This window comes from Dromiciops gliroides, chromosome 4 (genome assembly GCF_019393635.1).
Source record: "Dromiciops gliroides isolate mDroGli1 chromosome 4, mDroGli1.pri, whole genome shotgun sequence".
In the NCBI taxonomy this organism is placed as follows: domain Eukaryota; kingdom Metazoa; phylum Chordata; class Mammalia; order Microbiotheria; family Microbiotheriidae; genus Dromiciops; species Dromiciops gliroides.
The window spans coordinates 138285733-138303702 of record NC_057864.1 but is presented as its reverse complement, the minus strand read 5'-3'; the positions used below and the strand labels follow the sequence as shown (position 1 = coordinate 138303702).

At 34.1% G+C, this 17970-nt stretch overlaps 1 protein-coding gene across 2 annotated transcripts in view; it reads left to right on the top strand.

Moving 5' to 3' along the window:
* Positions 1-17970, top strand: part of FMN2 (formin 2) — a 453587-nt gene that overhangs the window by 338188 nt on the left and 97429 nt on the right. For both annotated transcript variants that reach the window (XM_044003674.1, XM_044003673.1), the window contains one exon: positions 166-258. In XM_044003674.1, the coding sequence (XP_043859609.1) occupies positions 166-258 (93 nt within the window). The remainder of the gene's footprint in view (positions 1-165; positions 259-17970) is intronic.

The following is a 17970-nucleotide window of genomic DNA, read 5'->3' as shown; positions in this document are numbered from 1 at the left end:
CTACTCAAATTGCTTTTGTTTTATTCTAATGTTACAATGAAATGAGTAAAAATAAATCAGTTTGCATGGCTACTCAGACTAACATTAGCTAATTTGTTTTTAAAAATATTTTTATTCTCTCATTAACCATGTGGCATTCTAAACAATTTTTTATATTAATTTCAGCCTGTGAAACTGAAGCAGGAAAAGTTTATCAGATGTCCCTAGAGGAGCACATCCAACCTTTCAAAGAAAGTATGGAGCAATTCATTATTCAAGGTAAACATTAAGAAGTTATTTTATCTTTTCCTTTGTTATCAACAAAAAGGTAGAAGAAAGTTTGTTTATACGTATTGTTAAAAAGATTATTTATTTTGGCATTGCATAAAGCTAAGAATTAAATCTAATTATGAGTCACAGTCACAAACTCTAAAAGCAATTTGCTAAAGATATGGGGATTTTTTTGTATGATTCTCATTTTTTAAAAGACAGAAAAGAGAATGTCATTGGCTCTCAGGGCTTTGCTTATGTATCTTTTATAAAAAAACATTTTATGTATTCCATAGCACACAGTTCCTTTAAAAAAAAACTGTACCTAAATTTCTGAAATGTGTCCAATGTCTTATTTGAATATTGTCAAAAAGCTGCACCAAAAAAATGTGCGCAGATCTTTTACATTATTTGCTATTTTGTTTCTCTAAAGAATTAATAGCATCAAGTATTTATTTAATGCTCTTCCTAGGGTGCTCAAAAAGCTATTATCATATTGACTCTTCCCACATTCATCTAAAGTAAGCAGAGACCTAATTCTAACTCAGAGGTATTAAAGAAACATTCAAAGATTAGCTTATTGTCCTAGTCTCCAAGAAATTAATTTTACATTGAGAAATTCTATAGTTTGCAATTTATGATTGAATAGAAGTATTCATTCCTTGATGCAATTTAACTACTGCAATGCTACTCCAACAAGAGACATCCTTTCATACTTTGGGAACATTTATGGTGTCCTAAATGTGGACAAAGAGCAGAATGATGTTGAGTAACCTCATTCACAATTTGCATGCAATTTATTTTAGTGTTTTACAAAAGTTATTGATGATGTTATAAAATAAATGGTTAACACTGAGATTTGACTCAGACACAGTTCCTCTTCTTCCTCATGAAAGGATGTATTTAAAGAAAATATTAGAGTAAAACAGTTGTGTAACTCAATGTGAATATAATTTGGTTTCATACTATCATTCAGTTCAGTTCAAAACAAACATTTATTAAGTGCCCATTATATGTATGTTTGTTTTGTTTTGTTTTTTTTTTTTTGCTGGGCAATGGGGGTTAAGTGACTTGCCCAGGGTCACACAGCTAGTAAGTCAAGTGTCTGAGGCCGGATTTGAACTCAGGTACTCCTGAATCCAAGGCCGGTTCTTTATCCACTGCGCCACCTAGCGGCCCCTATGCCCATTATATGTAAAGCATCAGACTTAGATGCTGGAGATAAAAAGATAAAAAACAAGCCATCCCTCTTTCAAGGAATTTACAACTTGCAAACTTAATCACAATTTCTTTAAATCATTTTAACAAACATCAGCAATTTCCAGTGTAAATGCTAAGACCCAGAATAACCTTATAAATAGCATTGGTGGGCATGAGGATGGCATTTGCTTCATCTATATAGTGGTATACTTGATAGGTCAGGTCCTATCTTTATTTCAAGGACCTGTGATTTGCAATACATTTTTGCGTGTGGGAAACATGAAATCTTTAATCATGCTGAATCATTTAAAAGCAATCAAGCAATGTGAATTCACCACAGATTTCTTGCGAATATAACAACCCTGACCACCATATTGTTCAAATTGTGTGTACCTTATGCTTAAACAGAATAAAACTATATTTTCCAGGACAAGTATCTCGATTTTTAATTGTTGCTTCCTATTAGTTTAATGGAAATCATAAACATCTTCATAAATTTTCTTTGGGGAGGGAGGGAGATTTTATCTATAATTTCATCAGTTTAAGGAACTCTGTATGGAAGCCACTTTCCCAAATGTAGATGAAAAGTCCTTTATAAAACTCTTATACAGTTGCTTAAGACATGTATGTTTTGATTTGCCCATAGTCACATGACCACAGAGGCAAGGTACAAAGCCATGTATTCCTGACTTCTATGACTAGTCCTAGATCCAGTATAGCACATTTCTCCACCTTTATAAAGTATGACTTTCTATTGAATAGACACCTATGGGTTAAATCTCCACTTAAACAAGAATCAAAATAATTCTTAGCTAGTAAGCCAGTTGACAACAGGTGTTAAGGTTTATAATAACGGATTAAACCTTTATCTGAGCCAATGTATCAATTGCCCCAGAAAGAGGCCATTCTTTATATATTTTATTTACCAGATTTTAAGATCAACTTTATAGCTCTTTTCTGAATTCTCTGCAATCTTGTGAATCCATCTCATATTTCAGAGTTGATAAAGATCTGAATTGTGTTGAGCATGCATGTTTTTGTTGTTGATTGTATTGTGGGATATTTAGGCATCTCAAAGATAAGGAAAATCCTGCTGTTTTACTACTGCTCTGTTACAATTCCCTCTGGAGCAAGAATTTGAATTATTAGGTTGTTTAAGTTTTCTAACTGTTTACAAATTTGATTTGAAATTTTTATTATAATTCAAAGATGAAAAAAATAAATGATTTGGCTTTGTTATAAAATAATATATTAAATATTTTCAACTTTAAATCCTTTCTTTTCGGGGCAGCTAGATGGCGCAGTGGCTAGAGCACCAGCCCTGGAGTCAGGAGGACCTGAGTTCAAATCCGGCCTCAGACACTTAACACTTACTAGCTGTGTGACCCTGGGCAAGTCACTTAACCCCAATTGCCTCACCAAAAAAAAAAAATCCTTTCTTTTCACAAAACATCATTGAATTTAGATTTCTGTTTCACAGGCTTTTGAACTACATTGCTTTTTCTAAGCTTTTGTTTTATTTTTATGTAAGCATAATTAATAAATATTGCTAGTTAGAGTTCATACTTAAGTCACATAAAACAGATTTTTGTATGTAAGGGTTGGGTCAAATCAGTTTTGTAGAGATTACAATAATGTTTTTAAATAACTTGAAATTGAGGCAAGACTGGAAGAATGTTGAGAATGACAAAACCTAAACTTTGTTCACTTATGTGAAATGATTTTGTTTAAGATGAAGATTTAAAGTTTGAAATGTATATATAATCTTTTCAGAATAGTTTAAGTGCTCTAAAAACTGCCTGAAATAAGATATACCTTTTAAATATTAACGAAGTAACTACTGTTAAGGGGAAAATGGTTTCATTGTGTTGGGTTTTTTTTTTGTGAAAGGGGAAAGCATTCTACATTTAGTTAAATTGAAAAAATAAAAGGAAAAGCATTTTCTATGCACAGCTGGAATTTATATATAACAGTGAAATTTAACATTTTTATTAAAGTAATTATTGATGAGATATCTATAGCCTATGAAAAAATAACTGTACAGTGATTTCATTCTCTTCCATGTATATACACACATGTATGTATCTATGTATACATATATTTCCCAATATATTTTCTATTCACAGACCTTCCACTGAAACTGTCATGAGCTTTGTTCTTATTAGATGGGTGACTAGGAAGACAATGGAATCTTGGTCATCCTTTGTTGGCATTGATTGCCATTTTGGCTTATGTAATATAGTTTTTTTGGGGGTATTTTTTACAGGGCAATGAGAGTTAAGTGACTTGTCCAGGGTCACACAGCTAGTTAAGTGTCAAGTGTCTGAGGCTGGATTTGAACTCAGGTCCTCCTGAATCCAAGGCCAGTTCTTTATCCACTGAGCCACCTAGCTGCCCCTTGTGATATTTTTTGAAAGAAAAAAATATCTTTTTTTTTTTACTTTTTAAACTATTGGAAAAATTAAGAATAACAGAGTTCTTTTCCTTTCCATTAAATAGAAGCAGTCTTCTATTTTCCCTCTCTCCTCTTATGGTTTCAGAAATTTGAAATAGTTAATGGGATGTTTCAGTTGCTTTTCCCTCCTCCCATTTATTATCCATCTTCCCTTCTCTCTTCCAACAGTAATTTCATGCTGAAACCAAACATGGAAAACTGCAGTTGAACTAGAGAAATAAAAGCAAGGAAAAAAGAATAAATCTGTAAACACAAGGTTATAATTAAAAGAGTGTTGAAACCTCAAATCTTTTTAAAATATACAGTCTTTGGTATTGGTAATACTATACTTGAGGATGAAGTGATGGTGAAAGCAGTGGGATATGAACTATGCCAAAGAGCCTCAAAATATTCACTTCTATAATTTCTTTTTTTTTTTTAGAAGTGAATATTTTCTATCAAAAAAGTACTTAGAGAAAACTGTAAGTAATGTCCCATGCGTAGGATGGTAAGGTTTGCTGTTGTTCTTGGAAAATAAGCAAAATATACAACCTGTTTCAATTATTAAAGACTAAGGAATGTCCTCACCATTTCAGAAAAATATATTTTTATTTTACCATTTAGTTGTAATCAAGTAGCCCAATGGACTAAACCATGTTCTAACGTTATTTGCTTTATCTTGTTTTCTTGGGTATCCATAATGAGCAGCCTGGGATATATTCTCTTTTTTTCTTTTTCTTTTCATAGAATCATAGTGCTAGAAGGGAACTGAAAGAGGTCATCTAAGCCAGCCTGCAATTGGTTTTCAGATATCAAATATCAAGGAAAATAGATCTCACAAAGGCCTTCACTTGATAGGAGAGAAGTGGATCACAGATTCTCAAGTCAGAACTGATTGACTTACAGTTTAGTATCATATGCAAATCTAAGAAAGTTATTTAATAAGTGTAGTTATTATCTGGTTTTCCACAACAATGTTAAACTCTCCTCCAGCTCATATCAAATACTTGATTGAAAGCATACATGCTGATGGTAGAAAAAACAGCATTAGAAAATATATTAAAAAAAAAAAAAACTAGAAGAGCAGAGCGGAATAGCACTTACCTAGTATAGGAGCAATAAAAGCCTATATACCTCAGATCAATGGAATCATAGACCATTATAGCTGAACCATAACTTAAAGCTCATCTAGTGCACCTCCCTTTTAAAGATGAAGAAAAAGACACAGAAAAATCAGTTGACATGCCCAAGGTCACAGAACTACTTAGTGGCTTGGGGACATCATTATGATACAGATTAGTCCAATAATTGATGCCCCTCTGTAATACCAAAAATAATTATTTCTATGATAAATTATAGTATTTGAATTACAGAAATTGAAATTAGGAAAGTACCTTAGCAGTCATCAAGCCCAACTTATATTTTGAAGGTATATAGGAAAAAGTTCAAATAAAAATTATTAAAGTAAAATGACTAATCTCAGTTTGAGGCATGGACCTTATTATTACTTTTGATCAGGACTTTTCTGGCATATTTTTAGATCCTAAAGAATAATTAGTCTTTTAATGAAAGAAAGTTAGGAAAAGGGAGATATATTTTCACTCTGACTTTAACTTATCCTAACTAGTAAGACTACATGAGGGGCAGCTAGATGGCGCAGTGGATAGAGCACCGGCCCTGGAGTCAGGAGTACTTGAGTTCAAATCCGGCCTCAGACACTTAACATGTATTAGCTGTGTGACCCTGGGCAAGTCGCTTAACCCCAATTGCCTCACTAAAAAAAAAAAAAAGAAAAAAAAAGACTATATGAAATATAAACTATTTTAATCCAAGCATATCCTGTTGATTTAAACTCAAAAAGTATTTATTAATTGCCTAGCTTTTTAATGAAATGAGTAATTGGAATATAAAGGTCACACACAGGGTGGTTTTTCTTAATACTCCATATATATCTGACAGCTTAGAATGAGTTTATTATGGACTTCTGGGGGGTGGAGCTAATATGGCGGAGGAAAGTCATTAAAGACACAGAGCTCTTGACACAATTACCCCAAGAACTATTTTATTGTCCTGTTTATTAATCATGATCCTAGATAAGTGAATATCAATCAAAAGTTCAGATAGTCATGAAAACTGCTCTCAGAGTTAAGTGCCAATCTCCCCATACCTCTCAGTGCATCTAATTGCCATTCACCACTTGGATCTGCTCTTTTATGGATACTGTGAGCTTTCTCAACTATTTATGTTCTGGCTTAGTGTTTCCACCATAGCCATGTTATTATTGTTCAGCCATGTCTGACTCTTCATGACGCTATAAATCATAGAACTTAGGCCCTTCTATCCTCTACTATTTCTCAAAGTCCCTCTAAGTTCATGTTGTTTCCATGACACTGTTCATCCATCTTATCCTCTGACATCCCCTTTTTATTTTACATTTAATCTTTCCCAACTTCAGGGTGTTTTTGATGAGTCTCATCTTTTTATTTTGTGGCCCAAATATTTAAGCTTCAGCTTCAATATTTAACTTTCCAGTGAATAGCCTGAATTATCTTTTTTTAAGTATTGACTAATTTGATCTCTTTGCTGCCCAAGGGACTTTTGGAGGTCTTCTCAAGCACCATATTTTGAAGTCATCAATTCTGTGGCTGTCAGTTCTTCTTATGTTCCAACTCTTACAGCCATACATTGCTAGTCGAAAAACCATGGCTTTGACTCTACACACCTTTGTCATCAAGGTGATGTCTCTGCTTTTTAGTATGCTGTCCGGATTTGTCATAGCTTTTCTTTCAAGGAACAATCATCTTTTACTCTCATGATTGTAATTGCCATCTGCAGGGATCATATCCATTTTCCTTCCCTAATTCTAAGGCAATTGCTCCTCTTATTTCTTTCCTCACTGTGGAATTCATTGTTCCCTTTCCCTAGGCCATTTATGTATTAGCATTTAATCAAATTAAATAAAAGGTAATAAAAGCAAAAGTAATATTCACATGTAACACAGACTGTGATTGTGCATTCCACTTAATCTCAGGATGAAACTCTTCCTAAATTAAGAAACCCTTCCAGTACCACAATTTGTCTTTCATATATCTCCAAGCCCAGATTATGAGAGCTAACTCACAATATACAAATTCACTTCTCATTTGCTTACAACTGAACAAAAGTTTTGGAGTTACTGTTGTTTTTACTCACAGTGAACTACTGGTAGCTAAACTTCCTATTGATGCAATACAAGAAATTTGGAGTGCCCTCATATTATTTCCTGAGGCCAAGATGGTGTGACTCGAATGAGCATGGTAGCACAAAACATGATATGTGGGATCATACCTCCCTCACTTTGCAATGGTCTGCTTTCCATATTTCTGTTGATATAGTCTTTGAGTAAAGTTTATTGGATTTTTTCAAAGAGAAAGTTAACTGTTGACTGACATCAACATGCCTTCAAAAGCAAATTTCTTAAGTAGGGGTGACTGAGTTCCTGTAATCTCTCTTAATCATCCACAGAGTCCATCTCTTTTTTGACACATTTGAATTGCCTTGCATTCCCATTGCAATTTTTAAAAAATAGCCATTGAAGTTATTACTGGAAAATAGAAAATAGTCCATTTTATCACTGTAAAAACAGAACTTCATTAAATCAGAAAATCTAGCAAACTGCATTTTTCCCTTGTTAAAGCTTCACATTAAGCCCACGTTTCCTACCTTTTGGCACTCAGAAAAAGTGGCCGACTAGTGTCAAGCATGTAGTAGTAGGTACTTGAATACTTGGTGAACTGATTTGAGCTTAAAGAGGTGAGTTTTAGCGACATGAAGATAATAGCTATAGGTAAAGGAATGTATGAAGGGGAAATAAGAAGGTTGTCTTACTCCTCTATTTTACTATCCATTTTTACTTTTTGACTCCAGAACAATTGTACCATAAACAGCTTGAAATTTTTTGGAATACTACCAATTTATACATGTTGTCACTGAAAATGTCTCTACCATACTGTTCAACTAAGCTAGCTGGTATCTGTCCCTTGTCCATTCAAGAATAACTATGATCATTTCTACTTTAGGCTTAGGCATCCCACTTCATAAAAGATGCAGACCTCAGAGACAGACCATCTAAAATCCATCTTTTGACCAGAATTTTATTTTCAGGGCAATCTTTGTTGCCATTTTAGAATGCTGGTATTCGAGTTTTATCTAATGTTGGTTTTTTGTTGTTTTTTTTTATTCAGGAAAGTGTGACAAAATCAGTCTAATAAAAAATGTTGGTTACTTTGAAGGGTTTTTAAGGCTCTAAAATCCATAGCTGTTAAAGTAGAGAAACATATTTGGAATCATATATAAGACGAGAGGCATGTTGTATAGCATGCCTACTGTCCTCCAAGCTGGTTTGATGGAGGTTTCTCTTCTAACTACCGTGAAATTAAGGGATTGAAATATTGTTTTTTGTTTTTTGTTTGTTTGTTTGTTTTGCGGGGCAATGGGGGTTAAGTGACTTGCCCAGGGTCACACAGCTAGTAAGTGTCAAGTGTTTGAGGCCGGATCTGAACTCAGGTACTCCTGAATCCAGGGCCGGTGCTCTATCCACTGCACCACCTAGCTGCCCCCAAAGGGATTGAAATATTTTGAGATTGACAGTGTTATAGATTAAATTTGATAGATTTCTTGCTATAGGTCATGCTATGAGTGTGAAGACATTATAAATATTTGGGAGAAAATGTTGAAGAAGAATTTGTTTATGCTTTCACAAATTCCTAATTTAAAGTTATGCATTTGGGGCAGCTAGGTGGCACAGTGGATAAAGCATCAGCTCTGGATTCAGGAAGACCTGAGTTCAAATCTGACCTCAGACACTTGACACTTACTAGCTGTGTGACCCTGGGCAAGTCACCCCTCAATGGCCTGAACCCCACCCCCCAAAAAATGTTATACATTTGGATATTTTAGCTCTACAGGTTGTTATTGGATCATATTTTACTTAATTCAGAAGGACTGAAACAACTATTTTTATGTTTGCCACACAGCTAAAATTCCTAGATTGCTTTGACCTCCATCTCTTATGAAGAAGTAAGTTAAGAGAAAGGAGTCCTATCTAAATGATCATTTTAGTAATTGCTTTGGAATAAATACTTAGGTAAAGTAGATTTCATTTTAGCAAAAGGAAGGCACAGTGTATAAAGAGAAAAGAAGTCCATTAAATTGAGGCAAAGAGGGTTCTAATTTATAACCTTCGAATTCTCTACTGTGGGGCTGCTAAGTAGTACAATGAGAGCATGGGGCTTAGAATCAGGATGACTCATCTTCATGGGTTCAAACCCAGCCTCAAACACTTACTAGCTGTGTGACACAGAGTAAATCACTTAACAGTTTGCCTCAGTTCCTCATCTGTGAAATGAACTAGAGAAGGAAATGGTGAACCACTCCAGTCTCTTTCCCAATAACACTACTGAAATGACTGAACAATAACATTTACCCTGATGACAGTAGAAGTGGGTAGGAAATAAAGCCCTGGATCCAAGTTATACCTTGCAGCTGAGGCAGGTGACTTGTCATAAACATTTAGAAGGGATGAGATATTTTCAGAGGTGAAACTAGTACCTCTATGAAATGGTGTGCCATTATGATACCCAACATACCTTATGAATGATACAAAACATATGTCCATAACTAATTCATTTGTTTTCTATTGCTTTCTTTTATTTTTGTTTCAATATGGATTTTTAAAAGCAACTGAAAATCATTTAGTTAAATTCATCTAGGTGGGTGATAAGACGAAAGAGGCACTGTTTTTGGTTTGGCCAAAAGTTACATCCCTTACGCTATTGTTTATGTGAGTTGGCAATGAATATAATTATTTCCCCAATTGTTTTATTTGAAGTTAATGCATGTACCTATGTGCCTATCTACTTAAGGACACATGTCTACATGCGTTATATATTATCCCACATGATATAGAAATAGCTCTTACTCTTAACTATAAGGTGCTTGTGAAATATTACAAAGGCTCTGTTGTAATTTCATCCCTCATAGATTCTCTCCTTTCCTCTTTCCCAGGAGCATTCTGTAGCATTTTTTTTATCGTCATGAGAAACTGGGAGGCATCAGAAAGGCAATGCATTTGAGTGTAGCTTTCTCTCATTATCCAGGAAAGGAAGGAAGGAAATAGTACTACTATTCATATTCTATATCTCTTTCAAAATTTATCTACATTTCTTTGAGCTTCAGTTTAGTGTCAATAGAAACCATGCCTCAGAAATCTCAAAACAAAAGTAATATAGCTTCAATCAAATAACAACTTTAAATGACTCAGAGACAAGGCACATAGTCAGTTTAAAAAAAAAAGCCCAACAACTGGCTATACTTAAAAGCAACTGAAATGCACATTCATAGCTAATTATAAACAAATACTAGTTAACACTTTAAATAAAAGGGAAAATAGCAAAAAGATTTAAAGACTAGACAAACAGATGAAAGGGTTCTAAGTTGCTTTCCATCTGAGATTACTCAAATGCAACTCTGTCTCCAATTACCTGGGAAGATGTGGTATTCCCTTATGAGAGCACAAGATCAGAAAGGGCGGCCCTTTCCGTGCCTCTGCTTACTCATAGTCCTTTGGAACTAGTACAGCTGAAATACCTCAAATTGCAAAAGATTTTGGAGCCAGGCACCGACTACAGACAGTAATCACTGGGTCAAAATAGTAACATAGTAGGACAACAACAACTACAAAAGTGTTGTGGTGACAGAAGTCTGGGGAGGATTTGTGAGTGCTTTTGGAGGAGACATTGATGAATTCCAAGCTGTTGAAATGGAACTGTTTTTCAATATTTTTTAACCTCTTGCATGATTAGCAGTTGACTGAATTTATCTAGCCAGCAGTTTTATTCAGCTGAGCTGGAACTAAAAGGTAATCCAGTTTTTTGACACTTAAAAGGAGAAAAAATGGCTGCCCTCTAGGAAAGTTCAGGAGTTCATTTGCCATCTGGTTTCAGCAAAGGGCCCCCTCTTTGCTCCAAATTGTCCACCCCTAGGTCCTGTGATCCCATAAACCACAGGTCAAAAAACACAACCACCACCCACCATGATGCAGCCATTATAATGGAAATGTTTAGTTCTGAAGCTAAAGGCCTGGCTGAATGGACTATAAGGGAAGTGAATGGAAGGCTCATTCTATTTTCACTATAAAGGAAAGTCTCAAGTAGGGGTTATGTTCTAAAGTCAGTAAGTGGGATGATAATCGCCAAAGTCAAAATTATACCCTTTTATATCAGGTCTCCAAGGTAAACAGTCTCAAGTTGGAATGATATAGGGTGCCAATGTATTGGTTGCCAATGATAGGGCAACCCATATAAATAAATTCAGGATAAGTTTGGTTCTAAGGATGCAGTAGGTTATGCAGGATGTGAAAAGATACAGTGACTTAAAATTTGGTAAAAGGAAGTAGTACCTGTCTCATGCTCTGGGGGATATGCTCATTGAATGGAATGGCAAGTAAACCCAACATACACTTTTTACACTGTAAGTCCCTTATAGTCTTGTTAACCTTTAATTATTAGCAAATCTAATGCTTCTGTTAGGCATAGAAATCATGTGATGTTATGCTTAGTTGGCAAGTGATATCCTACAGAAAGTATCTTTAATGAGTTTTCATAAATTAATTTGATCTATTAAATACATATAAGCTTTTCCCAAATTTACATCATTTGTGCCTTCTGGATTTTTGTATTTTGTACAAACAAAACATAACAAAACTGGCCTAAGAAACTTCAAGCACTTTCCTTTTATCATATGCATTGAAAATTCTCTAACAAATATAAATACTCATTTAAAAGTCAAGCTCAAAATGAATATAAAGTAGAAAAACAGAGTACATGAAATTTCATCAAAGTTTATTCTTTTATTGTATGTAGTCCAACACTATAAGCACTTATTGAGCACCTCCAATGGTCTAAGCACTGTGGAGTTTCAAAGAAAGGCAAACAAAAGTCCCTGCCACTAAAAACAAAACAAAACAATACCAAAAAACCCCCAACAGAAACAAAAACCCAAAATTCAGTCAAATGGAAAAGAAAACAAATAAGATATGTAAAGGATAAATTATTAATGTATTTAGTGGCATGTGCTTTTGGCAGTCTGGGGTTATAGTTATAGTTATTATTATTATTAATAGGAACATAACCCCATTTCTGTCTAAACTTTGGTTGATATTTCTTAGAGACAATCCTGTACACTGCTGCATAAACAAAGGGAGACTAAAATCTATTTGTTGTATTAGAGAAGCCACAAACCTAGCTAAAGGAGAAAGGATTTCTCTGGATTCCAGGAAGACTGTAAGAGAGGTGGTTGAGAAAGACAAATGTGGAACTTTTAATGGGGAACTGGAGATCCCTCTGGAGCTGCAGACATTCTAAAGTCTTTACTTGCCTCTCTTGGGCACCTCTTTCAAAGTGATTCAATAATTTTGAAGAAAACTCCTATCACATGTAGGTAAGCAGCTGCATTATTTCTCTCAGCCAATCGATACTCATTTCTCCCTGCAATTACAGTGCATTCTATGTCAAAGTCAAAGGGCTGCCCTTCTGAAAATACCTCCAGGTGAAGTGGAAGTGGGGTTAGAGTAGCAATAATAGCATCCAATTGATATGCCACATTAGAGTTTATAAATACTTTGAATAGCCCGTTGAGGTAGGTAGTGTAAGTACAGTATTATTGCTTCTATTTCATTGGAATCCTGTTTATAGGACTGTTTACAACCAAGGAATCTCTTAGGCTCAGGAAGATAAAGGTCCTTATAGTTACACAAAAAGGCCTATAGTTACACAACAAATAAATGACATCAATGGGTCTCAAACCGCAACTGTCAAACTCCAAATCCAGTGCTTTTCCCCCTATATCATACTGCTTTTTCACAACATAAGAATTGTTTTTTGGCATTTCAGTAGCTTGTATTTCCCCCTTTCCCCCCAAGAAGAAGTCTCAAGTCCATTAAGATTACTTCTGGGAAAGCAGCAAAGTCAATGTAGTGAATTAAAGAAAGAAGGAGATGTTTTTAATCTTGTCACAGGAAAACCTGTAGAATGGGAATGAAGTGCAGAAACATTGAGATGAATAGAGATTATGAGAGAAAATTATGGGGACAGGGGTTTAGGTTTCCAGTTAGAAATGGTTAAAGAAGATGATTAAGAAAGACCTTTAAGGGGTTTGATGATAACTTGAAGACAAACCAGCTTTATTACTAATCCAAGCTTTTTGAGCCTGTCTGTTCTTAACATTTCCTCTTCTCTAGCTCAGTATTCTATTATCTTTATTATAGCATGATTAGAAGGCTGCTAGACTTGTTTGATGTCTCAGAAAAGTGAAATATGTGCTGCAAAAATTAGTCTAATGAATTTTGCTGGAAGCTAAGTAACTGGCATCTTTTATATTTTGCCCCTCATATAATTAATTCAACATATTTTCTTATAAATTTATTGATAACAGATTGGAAATATATTCAAAACAGTCTTGAAATTTAACATTGGTCATAATTTACACAAATTTTCCACCATGAGTTTAAAAAAGAGTTTCCCCCTACTGGAAAAATATAGAATAGAAACTAAAAAAAATATTAAAATGATAAAAGTGAATGTACTTAAATTTACAGATTGAAAAATGCACTTTTTTCTTTTCTGTTTTGCCTTCTTTCAACAAAAAGCATTTGCTCTTTAAAAGTGCTCTTAGTGGGAATATAACAAATAGGGGGAAGAGACAATAGAACTGGTATCATAGTCATATAGTAAGTAAAAGTGGGTTCTACCTTTTTAACTACCTTTCATGCCCACTCATTTTCAGATATCAATAGTTCTTAGGTTATCTTAGTTGTGTTGGTCTTAGAAGCATTTTGTTTGTCAGTGCTGACATCTTTGAAGAGGGTCTAAAGTCAAACTTAACTACTTTATGGAGTCCTTTAGGATTTTCATCATAATAAACGTGGTCTTCATGTATGTCAGTGTGATAGAACTGACTAACTACTAATGTGTCATATATTTGAAATGCTTTTTTATACCCCCTAGATAGTGTCATATTTTAATTATATGGTTTTATTTAAATCCCTCCTAGCTCTTATGTGACAAAAGGCTCACAATTATGATTAGTACTAGATAGTTGCCTATGGCCTTAGAATAAAATGAAGCTACTTGAACTAGGAATTGAACCTTTGTCATTGGGCTTACTTAAACACTAAACCTTAGAGCTAACCATCAGTGGAATTGTTGGTAATCAATTGCAAATCTTTCCACCATACATGTACAGAAAAAAAAAGCAAGCAATTATTAGAGTTGGAACCACTGTAAGATGAAGGTGAAGGGAAGAAAATATCAATTTTTATATTCAAATGTTGAAGTTTTATATAAAATGTAATATTTGTGCACATAAGAAAAAATACCTCTTAGAAAATGTCATTTGTTTTTCCTTTGGGGATATTTTGTTGATTATGAGCTTTAAAAAGATAATACAGATGTTGGATAAGGTAATTACTTTTTTCTTCTAATTTGCTAAAATACATTTTTTTACCTCCATGGAAATGCATGTCCATAGAATTAAACAGACTATTGAGAACATTTCTTTCTCTTATGTCTATAGATAAGAAATGTGTTTAAGAGGGGAAAAGAATTCCTTTATTTTCCCATCACTTTGATGGCATATTAACATAAATATAACTGTCATTAACTAAGGCAGATTCATTTGAGTGGAGGGATGAAGTACTATCTCAAGATATCAGTGCCCTCAGTTGAAGATCAATTCACCATATGTGTATAGTAATTTATATTAAAATGATTATATATAATTTTCTTTATTTACTTTATATTTTCAATATTGGCATAGTATGGCCAGTTGGTGCAATGTATAGAGCACTAGCCTTGGCATCAGGGAGATCTGAGTTCAAATCCAACCTCAGACACTTACTAGCTGTGTTACCCTGGGAATGACACTTAACCCCTGTTTGCCTCAGTTCCTCTTCTGTAAAATGGGGACACACTGGAAAAGGAAATGACATATCACTAAAGTATCTTTTCCAAGAAAACCCGTAAAAAATGTCCATGCGGTCACATGGATTCAAACAAGACTGAACAATAATAAATATGGTATGGCATTGGAACTATTCATAAATTCAGATCCTAATGATATCAAATTCATGATAATTACATAAGGGAATGAGCAAGAGTGAAAATGAAAAAGGATTTTATTAAAAATAGTCTAAATAATATTTCCAGGGCAGCATTTGACCTGAAATGTTTGGAACTGTATGGGAAAAAACATTTACATACAAATAAAAAAATAGTAATTTGAAAGTTTTAATATATTCATTACTTATATTACTAAAAACTTCCATTAGAAATATGCTGTCAACCCAGTTTGGGGTCTTATTGGTATAAATGTATTTATTTTAATATGTTCTATATTTCAGATTTTTACTAATTAATGTTGTTTTACCCATCATTATGATAAGTTGATAGTTTATTCTAGGTAAGAGAAATCAACATGAATAAATTTAATTAAATGCTATCCCCAAGTAGAATGATATACTAATTAATCAACAACCAATCAAAATCATTTAAGAGCTTAATAATTTTCCAGTCCCTGGGCTATGTGCCAGTGATAAAAAGAAAGATAAAATTAGTCCCTCTCCTCAAGGAATTCATAGACAATATATAAATAACTGGGTGTATAAGACATGTACATATATAGTAAGTCAGGTGGTAATATCAGAGGTAAAAGCAACAGACAGTGGGATTACTGGGACAGGCCTCCTGCTTTTAAGCTGAGTCTTAAAGGAATCCAGGGAAAAGAAATGGCAGATGTGAAAGGGCAGAGCATTCCAGGCATGTGGAAGAGCCAGAACAAAGACACTGAGATGGTAGACATAATGTTGTGTTCAAGGAATTGCAAAAAGGTCAGTATGGCTACATCATAGAGTAGGCAGAAGAAATGAAAATGTAGGAAATCTGAAAAGGGAGACTGGGACCACCAAAAGGCTTTACTAATATTTAAAAATTAACAGTATTATTCAATTAAAGAAGAAAAACATGTGCACTAGATATCTAATGTGGTCTAGACAAGTGGTATCAAACTCAAATAGAAACAGATTGCTAAGACCTATGTATTGACTTAAAAATCACAAGCTAACATTATCTATGTTTTATAATATTTTATTTATTTTATTAAATAGTTCCTAATTATATTTTAATGTGCTTCAGGTCATAACGGGGAGTTTTGCAGGCAAAAACCTGTTGCCTCCAGGTTTTATGTTTCACCCCTTGTATCTAGAGCATATGAGCTTTGATATTTGTTACTATAATTGTGATGATGATGGAGGTGGTGCTAGCGGGCTCACAATTCCATGTACAACCATCTATAAGTGTTTTATTTGCATCTATCTTCAATTTCACTCACTAATGTAATTTAATTAAAACATTGGTGAAGTTATATTAAATAGCAAAAGTAACTGAGGGTAAAATCAATCGTATCCCCTCAACCATACCCCACCTCACCCCCAAAAGTCACTTTCATTTGTAAGTTAACAATAACATTATTATCTTGCAGTGATTGAAAGTTGAAGAAATAAATATCTTGTGTATGTGGACAAAATGGTATATATAGCCATGTCCCCATAAGATGAAATCCAGGTCACTAAGGGGTTTCTTGTAAGATTGCCATAGAAAGGGGAAACATCTATTTGGTTCACTGGATTGTTGACTCATATTGAAATAGTGAACCATAATGTGGTTTCTTTGATCTTTGGTTTGACTGTTTATCCAGGCTAATTACCATTTGAACACAGAAATCCCCCTAGTTTCTAAACCATGTAAAAGTTTTGGGTAAGAATAGTTTAAAATATTGAGTCCTATGGAATATTGGATTAATGATTAGAATATAGATTTAGGCTCAGTAAGCTAGTCCATATTTGCTACTTATTAGAAACAACTGCCACTTTGCAACACATGGATTATATACTACGGACTGTGCCTTTACCATCAAATTTGTCCATAGAATGAGGCAAGAGATGATTCTTTAACTCTCATATCAAAATAAATCTTCATAGGGCTCCTACATAGGTGATTAAAAATTATAAATGAAATAAAACTAATTCATTTCAGCATATTTATCACAATATAGGGGACTGTTTGAATGTTATATCTATCTTTTATGAAGTCATTTCATAAAATCTAGTGTTATTAGTGTTTTGTCTCTTTGTGTGCAATGAATATATATTTAAAAATATTTTGCATCATGTACCAAGAACTAAACTTGTTGATATAAACCTCAGTGCAATGATTTCTTTAAAAATCTATGTTAATTATATGCAATCTCTTTTCTAGCCTAATTTTTTTAAACTAAATTTGATAGCATATGAAAGGGCTTTCTGAAAAGGGTCTGGGTTTGGGGTGTGTGTGTGTGTGTGTGTGTGTGTGTGTGTGTGTTTAAGCAACCTCTTAGTATTTATCGCGTTGCTTCTAGATAGAAATCTTTCCTTATTCCACGCAGCCCAGAGCAAATGTTTATGGTGCAGGGTGTTCATGCTGAAACTCTTTTAAAGAATGCATCATGGAACATTTGTCCCATTTTTAATATGGTAAACAATTGGCCTTTAGACTTATGTAAACCATCTAATGTGCAAAGTGTGTGTGTGTGGGGGGAGGCAGATCCCTGCCGCCAGCTCAAATGATCCTGTCAAATTTTAGCAAACCTGGCAAATAGTAGGAGTATGACACTCAGTTATGACTTTACAGATACTGTACAGACATTTGAAAACCACTGTCTTGAGGCCGTAAAACACTAACCAGTCCAAGCTGTGTTTTTGTGTTTTAAGTAGAGATGGAGACACCTTAGAAAGTCACAAGTAAAATATTTCTCTTTGCATATCTCCAACTTAGTTTTATTATTGTTGTTGTTATCAATTTTATTTTATTAACCTTACCATCTCTATTCCTTCATTCCCCCAAATATGAACTCATACATCATTGTGTTCCAAATGGGATATTCAGACAGAAAGTTAAACTCCTTTTTTATTATTTTCCTTGTCTATTGCCACTGTACTTTGGATTCTTATAATATAT